Source organism: Alligator sinensis, unplaced genomic scaffold (genome assembly GCF_000455745.1).
Source record: "Alligator sinensis unplaced genomic scaffold, ASM45574v1 scaffold280_1, whole genome shotgun sequence".
NCBI classification, from domain to species: Eukaryota; Metazoa; Chordata; order Crocodylia; family Alligatoridae; genus Alligator; species Alligator sinensis.
The window spans coordinates 2,271,735-2,280,249 of record NW_005841835.1 but is presented as its reverse complement, the minus strand read 5'-3'; the positions used below and the strand labels follow the sequence as shown (position 1 = coordinate 2,280,249).

Below are 8,515 nucleotides of genomic sequence, written 5' to 3'. Positions count from 1 at the left end.
TGTTTTCAGGCTCCCCCGCCCCGCAGCTTCCCAGACTTCTCTAGCTGCCCCGGAGCCATCCTCTGGCTACCCCACACCCAGAGCCCCTCTTTAACACCCACACTTTCCCTTAGTCCCACTTTCCCTCTCCAGCACCTATCTTTTCAGCTCCCCCCTAGCTCTGGCTCCAGTTCCAGACTTCCCTGTTCTGCAGGCTTTGGGCCTTGTCTTTTAATCAATTAAGATCAATTAACCTAAAGTCCATCGTCATCTGTCCCTCCCCCAGCCTCAGTTCTTCAGGCCATGCCCCTCTAGTATACCGGTTCTAATCCTGGTCCCGTGACTTTCATTTCCAGTAACTTTAAGTCCTTACACTTCTACTTCCTTACTTTAACCTTTCCCCAAGTATCCCAAGTACACCAAGCATATACATACACACACACACACACACCCTTAAGTAAACCCAAGCCTCAGTTCCTCAGCCAGCTTCTCTGTAGTCCACTGGTTTTAATCCTGGTTCTGGCAACTTTCACTCCCTACTCTTTAACTCTCTCTTTCTCTCACCTGAACCTTCCCCCAAGTACCCCAAACAGACACATACACACTGTACCATCCAAGTTAGGAACTTACCTGTGTGTATGTGTAGGTGGGATGTGTGTGTATATATATATATATATATATATATATAGCATTGTGTGCATGATATACAAATTAGTGATCTGTGTCTAACTTTTAGGGTGTATGGTGTGTGTGCTTGAATTGGTGATAAGTATGCATGTGCCTAGGCTGGTTTGGGGGTGTGGGTGTGTGTGCGCGCGCACACCTAATTGATTTGTGTGTGTTTTGTATATGTGTAATTGTGTCACACCCTCCTGTCTAACAGCGCAATATTGAGATCCTGAGAGTTGGCCTGAACCCCCAGGGCAACACTCCCTCCAAAAAATGAGTCTTTAAGTGGCAAGATATTCTTTACTAGCTGATATTTTTCTTGTTTCTTTATCAAAGTTTATCCCAACATACTAACCAGTCTATTATCTACTAATTCACTGCACTGAAATCCTGTAGATTTACTTGCTATACCTCTTTAAAAAAATGGTCTATCACACACGTCACATAGGTCTTGTTTCTATTCAGAGGTCAGACACAATGGTAGAGATGATCATTCATCACCTGTATTAGCATTTTCATGATTGCTACCTCAGTTAGAGGTAGCCTGTCCCAGATTGACAGTGTGGGGAAATGGGGAAAATTCTCAATACAGACAGTCATTCTGACTGGTTAAATTTAAATCCTAGTAATCCTTCAAGACAGATGCCCCATTTTGCTGACATACTGGAGTTTTAATAAATTCTGAATCCTTGCTCTCCACACCGATACAGATCAGGCAGATCACAGAATTGACAGGCTAGTTTTCCACAGGGAAAAGAAAGAAGCCAACAGACACTAACTTCTTCCTACTTTTCTGAGAGCAGCCAACAGGTAAGAATCTACTTGTTGATTTCACCAAGGATTTTTCTCCTTTCCCCTAATCCAACAAACAATTCTCCTACTGAAAAATAAATATCCACTCATAAAGTATTAGATATCCTGATAGTCTCATGACCCATCACAAGTTAACTTTCTTCCAAGCTGCCACTTAAGATTTTGTGGGTTCAAGAGTATCACAGAACTGGACCTCAAAAATAATAGATTCCATTGTAGAAATGCCAGATTTTAAACTATCCCAGGCAGATGCCTGTTCAGTTTCTTCTTGAAAACCTCCAAATGAAGGAAATCCCACAATGTCCCAAGGCAGCCTGTTCTGTTGTTTCACAATTAAAAGGTTTTTTTTTTCTAAGATTTGATCTAAATCTGCTTTGCAGAAATTTAAATAAATTGTCTTAAGTCCTGCCTTCTATGACGATGGAGAATATTTTTTCTGTCTTCTTTATGGCAGCCTATGAAATGTTTGATTAGTGCTTTCATGTCCTGCTCCTCTTAATCTCCTCTCCAAACTAAACATAAGTAGTTCCATCAAAATAACTTGTATCCCAACCCATTTATCATGTTCACTTTCTGGATCCTCTCCAGTTTTCCACATTTTTCTTAAAATGCAACACCCAATACTGGACACAGTGCTTCAGCTGAGGCCTGACCAATGCCAAGAAGAATGGAACCATCACTTCCTGCAAATAGCACTTCTGTTAATGCAACCCCAAGGTGTATTTGCTCTGTTAGGACAACACGTTGAGGACTCGTGTTGTTATCCACCAGAAGCTCCAGATCCGCTTCCTCAGTGCTACTGCCAAGCCAGTTACTCCCATTCTGTATTTGGTTTGTCTTCCCTATCAGAACTCACAATTGTCTGTTAGTGACCTCTCAGTTTGTTGCTATAGAGAGTTACAAAACTGTTTTTTTACTTTGTTAAAAATAAGTAGGAGTAAATTGCTACTAGAACACCCAGATCCTTTTCAATGCCAATAATACTCAGTAATAATGAAGCAGCAGTTTTCTACATCCAGCAGACACTCAAAGAACAGGCTGCTGTTTCAAAATTAGGTTTGCAGTGACTTTGCATCTATATACATCTAATACAAAACACAAGTCTTAGAAGACTGTTTCTTAAATGCAAGCAATTCCAGCACTAAAAATGTCAGCATATTTTCTCATTTGTTTGCAAGTGTTAAGATTAAAATTGCTTAAGTTTCCAGTCAAGGTGAATTGCACAGAACATTTTTAAACGGCCTCCAACAAAGACTCATCAGCTTTAACATCAGATGTTTTTAAATGTCAGAAACTACATTGTACAGCCAATGAACATTTTAGCCAAGGAAGCATGTTATCTTTTACGCAAAAGACAAAAAGAAACTTCACTATTTTTTACTTCGTAAGATAATATTTCTTGCCTCTAGTCATTTGGTATTCACATCCCCAGAGCCACACAGTCATCTGAAATATTTTTTCACTCTTATTCTCTGAATTACTGTACTATTCAATATAATTCTAATTTAAGATCGCAAGACTTTACTTCAAGTAGGGGTACAGTGTTGTAGCCACGAGGTGCTGGAAATGTGAAAAACAAGGGGGGCTTTTTTAATATATTTTTTTATTTGGGGAGCAGGGTGGGTATCTTTTATTGGACCAACTCATAGTTGATAGGGATAAGCTTTTGGACACAAAGTGCCCTTTCTTAGGTCTGGACTTCTCTTAAAGTAGCTACAATGATATTTTACCAAAAAGTTACTTTAAAAATGTTAAAGAAGTCTGAACAGCAGATTTTGACTTCTCTGTCAGAGTGACATGACAAGAACTGAACAGAAGTGTAGAAGAAACAACTCACTACTAAAACCTTCCTCATTCCTATTGGGACTTTAGGGTATGGACAGACAAACAAGCTAGACTGGGTGAATGGGAGGGTTGAGAGGTACCATACATCAGCAGCTCCACATCTGCTCCTATCTCACTGTAAGAGGAAAATGAAACAGAAGGCAGCTGTCTCACTTTATTCATGCATAGGTATACATGGAACAGTTACCATAGAAGAGCTGATGCAAGATAAATGTTCCTCATGCTTCGACTCAGCAAAATGTTTCCCTGTCCATACCCTCAGATGCATTACCAATGGAGAAACCAGAAACTTTGCAAATCATACCTCTCATATCTCAAAGTATTTGCTTCCTTTTGTAAAGTGCTATTTGTCTCCCTTTCCTTTAAGGAAACTAAAGGAAAAGAGGTAGTGCAACTTGCCCTAGGTCATGCAGGAAGCCAGTGGCAGAGTTAGGAAGAGAATCAAGGTCTATGTCTCAGTACCTTCCAATTACATATTTTTAATTGCATTTCTTACCCGTACTAATTCCCACAGCTGAACTCTCCTTATTACCCAAACCCCCTTTCCCTTGAAATCCTATGAACAAACTTCTAAACTTGGGGAGAACTGTTACCACTCACCTTTAAGGATTAACCTTGCTCTAGAATAATCAGGAGCTCATTACCACCTATCTTGCATACTGCTGTGTTTCTTCAGGGCAAGATAAACTGTGAATCAGTGTCCAAGGGCAGAATGCAAGCCACAAGGCAACTGTTTTAAACACTTGTCTTTAACTCTCAGTATTATTATTTTTTTGTTTCTGGCTTATTCAACAACAACAACAAGCCTGGTGTACTACCTGTTTAATTTTGAAACAGAAAAGCAGCATGTAAATGAACAGAGGGGGAAAAAAGAAAAGGAGAGGAAGGAGCAACTCAAAAATACCAAACACTGGCAACGTGAATGAAAACTGGATTTCATTGTATGCAAAATTCTATAGCAAAATACCAGAAGAGGAGTTGTTTCTGTTTTATATCCTGCATCATTCTTGAACTCTGCAGTCCTTTTAGAAACAACCATTTAAGCCATAACCTTAACCATGGAATACAACTCAAAAGAAGAGCATGTTACGATAGGAAGTGAGGAAGCTAATAAGATTTATATTTTAGTGAAACTGCAGTATTTTTCATTACGGATTGCCATATATTTATTTTAGAAGCCATTGTTTAAAATTTGTGATTTGGCTAATTTACCAGGTAACTTTTAAGCCCACATGTTATTGCAATAAGCTTGAATACAGAAGCATAACAGCTACATGCAACTCCAGAAGGTATTCCACTGCATAAAAATTTCCAGGGTACAACCTGCCAATATCATAATATAGAGCTGGAAACCAGCATATGTCATTCATTCTGCCAGTTCTATTCAATACTCTTACTATGGTTTCTGTGCATATTGTGTTTGGAATAATGTGTGAAGCTATACATTTCAGAGACTCTACTGAACTGCTGGAGTTAAATATAAGAAGGATTCATAGGAGAGTCTTCACATCAAGGGACACCTGGCTGCTTCTTAGCAACAAAATAAACCTCCTTTTGCCAAGGGACCTTTAAGTGGCAAGGCATTTTTCCACCACAATCCACTTGATAGGAAAAAAACTGCAGGGACCTGCTATATAAAACATGTTTTAATTTTAAACTGTACTGGTATATGGCAAAAAGGAAAGTATTTTACTAAATTTTTAAAGCATTCATCAATATGAAAAAGGGTTTAAAATGTATATTTGGTAAAATACTAAGGCAATTTAGAGTCAATTAAGAAGCTTCCAAACTAACACAAGAATGATGTTTGTAGACATGGGATAATGGATAGCAATGATTCAGTAGCAAAAATTCAGTAATGCTATACTGGGTATCACAAACTGTTAGTGGGGATTTTTCACTTGGGCATAGGGCTCAGGAAATCAATTTACATTAAGTTCAATGTTGCCATAATTGTCAACTACTGCATTTAGTTATATACTTATAAAAATATATTCTTTATTACTTTATTATCAAAGTGACAGAAACTGGGAAGTCTCCTGTTCAATAGATTCGAGAAGTTGAAAAAAAAGAAATCAATTCAGGCAGCAGTCTCTGCCTCAAATACCTCTGACAGTTACTGAAGTGTCACCATCACTTCAACATTTTTCACTTAGGGGTTGACAGGAGGTGAATTTTCCACAAGCAAGCTAACAGGTAAAAACTTCTGAATAACAGCATACCTCAACAGCAAGACAACTCTGCATTATTAGTAAGTGGAAGGAGAGAGTGCAAGGGATGTACTAAATATAAAAGTGAGGGCCCTTAACTCAGACCTCAAGCAGATTTGAGGCTTTCAGAAACAAGCTTTGTGACTCTAAGCTATTTCCCTTCCAGCACAGGAAGTACCTGTGAGCTAACTGCATTAAAGTGAAAGAAAGATACTTCTCACCCGCCAAATATATACTTATCTCTAACCAAGGAAGGATCATATTCAATATTCTTTAGCTACTACTTAGAGTAAAAGACATTTCTTCCAAGGTCACAGAAGAGCAATTTGAGTTTTCTGAATCGTTGTGCTCAAACTTCTTGAAGCCTCTCAATCTTGACCTGTGTGAGTGACTCAAGCTTACATTTAGAGCAGTAGTTCTCAATATTTTTAGACTCACAGCACCCCTCAGCTCTTATACTTTTCCTTGTTTTTTGATTACAGAAAAATAAAACAACTCTTCTGTTACAAGAAACTCAGAAAGACCATGACAGGTCAGAATGTTTTTAACACTACAGATTCATATTTGAAATCTGTGCGTATCATGTTTACACACCTAACAGCCCAAACACTGTGTGGCACCCCGCAGCACTCTCGAAAGGATAAAGGCATCCCAGGATGCCATGGCACCCTTGCTGACAATCACTGATTTAGAGCTTTCTCTCCCTTTTGTGTGACAACAAGGGAATAATATTCCTTATTTCATATCCTGAGAACTGGTATCAAAGCACACACAGAAAGGTACGTGAGCACCTCACATTTTTTTTATATTTATTGTAATCACAACCTTGTGAATTCAAGGAATTACTATTATTACTGTTCTAAAGATTGAAAGGGCTGCAGCTCAGAAAAACTGAATGCCTAGGTCACCAAGGAAGTCTATGGCAAAACAGAACACAGCCCATCTCCTAAATCCCAGGCTAGAAGTCTAACCATGTCCCTCTGTCTTTCCAGGACTCTCTTATTCTCTTTGATCTCAAAAAGTCATACATTTCTTTAAATATATTTCTCTCTGAGTAAATAAGCTTCCCTGTATAAGACCAAAAAATTTAAGAATTTGCAGTATATCAGAAGACAGCCATCATTATAATTACGCATTATTTTTCGGTAACAAGATTACATAGCAACTAAAGGGTCTAACTAGCTTAAATTTCGTATTTACTGTGGAAACAATCCCCCTAGCCCTGCACACTACCAATACAGCGCACACATTACTTTCAGCATGCCATATCTGCTTAAGCACAAAGAAGAAATATAAAGGAGCACAATCTGAAACTTTTGCATAGAACAGTCTTTTTAGATTTATCAGAGTTCAAACTTATAAATTCTGACCCCCTTCTATTGATGCCAGATCTCTTGTTCCTGACAAAAATCAATTCTTGCACAGCTCCAACTGTCCTTGTCACGTGCACAATGGGTCACTCGTAAGTGAATCCACATCTATGCCTTGTTTTATATTGATATTCTACAGCTAGCACGATAATACAATGCAAGATGTTTGTACTGCTTTAAACAGCATAACCATCACCCTGCCCAATACCAAACTCCTCAAAAGCACTAAGTTGACAAGTTGTTAATACAGGATCCGTCTACACATTTCAATTAAAGCTGGATAGAACTAAGCTACAGAGTCAATACACATTTTCAAGCATTAATTGTGTAGCTGGCCAGCTCTTCTTACAGTTGAACAGTCATTTTTATTGAGTGATAATTACTTTGCACATGGGGGCAGGCTAAACATATTGTGCAATTCATCAGTTGCATGACAATTACTTTGCCCTTGTGGCCAGTCTTACTTTGCATGTGTGGCTGGTCTAAGGGTACCCTATGATCCACCAGCTGCTAAATAAGACCAGATGCAAGGGCAAAGTAATTATCACGCAACTAGTGAATCGCACAATACATTCAGACTGGCCTCATGTGCAAAGCAAGACTAGCCACAAGGGCAAAGTGACTGTCATGCGTGTGTCTGGTCTAAACGTACATTTAGATTCACCACTTGCATGATATTGATGGTTATGCTGTTTAAAGCAATTCACCACTTGCATGATACTTGTATTTTGTCCTTGTGGGGGGTCTTAGTCTGTACATGAGGCTGGTCTAAAAGCAGTGCGTGACTGAGCAGGCAATTGCGTGATATATGCAATGTGTGGTGGGCTCAGTAGTTCGAAGAGCAAGTACCATAGGAATTGGAAATCTATCAAGCCATGTCACAGGTCCCAACAATGATTTCATACAATTCCTCACACCCCGGCTTTCATCTGCATGGTCTCCCTCCTGCTCTCACGAATCTCTGCCTGTTTTCTTTTTACCTGCCCCCTGAAATCAACTGCCATACCCCCAATAGCCCCTCCCATAACAGGGAGGCTAACTGCTGTCCAGTGGGCCTCAAGCACATGTTAACCTCATAGGTCAAACAGGCCCGTTCTCCCAAAGACAGCGCAGCACCTAACTACAAAGGAGCAAGACCTTCAGGGCTTCCTGCTGCCCCAGCTGCACGAGTCCTTTCCCGGCGCTGGGCTCCCTGAGGCAACAGGGGGTGATTTTGCTCTCCTGAGCTCTCGGCCAGGCCTCCCCTGAGCAGTGGGGCTCCCACCTCTCCCCTGGCAGCTTCCCGGGCCCTCGAGGGGGAGGGAAGGCGCCAGGGCCCCGTGGGAGCGGGCGAGGCGGGGCCACTACCTGTTGTGGCGGACGCTGCTCAGTACGCACAGCACCAGCGGCTCCCTGAGGCAACAGGGGGTGATTTTGCTCTCCTGAGCTCTCGGCCAGGCCTCCCCTGAGCAGTGGGGCTCCCACCTCTCCCCTGGCAGCTTCCCGGGCCCTCGAGGGGGAGGGAAGGCGCCAGGGCCCCGTGGGAGCGGGCGAGGCGGGGCCACTACCTGTTGTGGCGGACGCTGCTCAGTACGCACAGCACCAGCTCCAGGTAGGTCCTCAGCAGCTCCAGCCAGCGCGGGCACAGCG

General features: G+C 41.1%; 1 protein-coding gene across 1 annotated transcript in view; it reads right to left on the bottom strand.

Annotated features, from left to right (window-relative positions):
• Positions 1-8,510, bottom strand: part of FBXO33 (F-box protein 33) — a gene marked incomplete at its 5' end in the record, with an annotated part of 24,043 nt that extends 15,533 nt beyond the window's left edge. The window contains 2 exons of the mRNA XM_025201769.1: positions 8,234-8,268; positions 8,469-8,510. Coding sequence (XP_025057554.1) covers positions 8,234-8,268; positions 8,469-8,510 — 77 coding nt within the window. The remainder of the gene's footprint in view (positions 1-8,233; positions 8,269-8,468) is intronic.
• Positions 8,511-8,515: the final 5 nt, after the last annotated feature.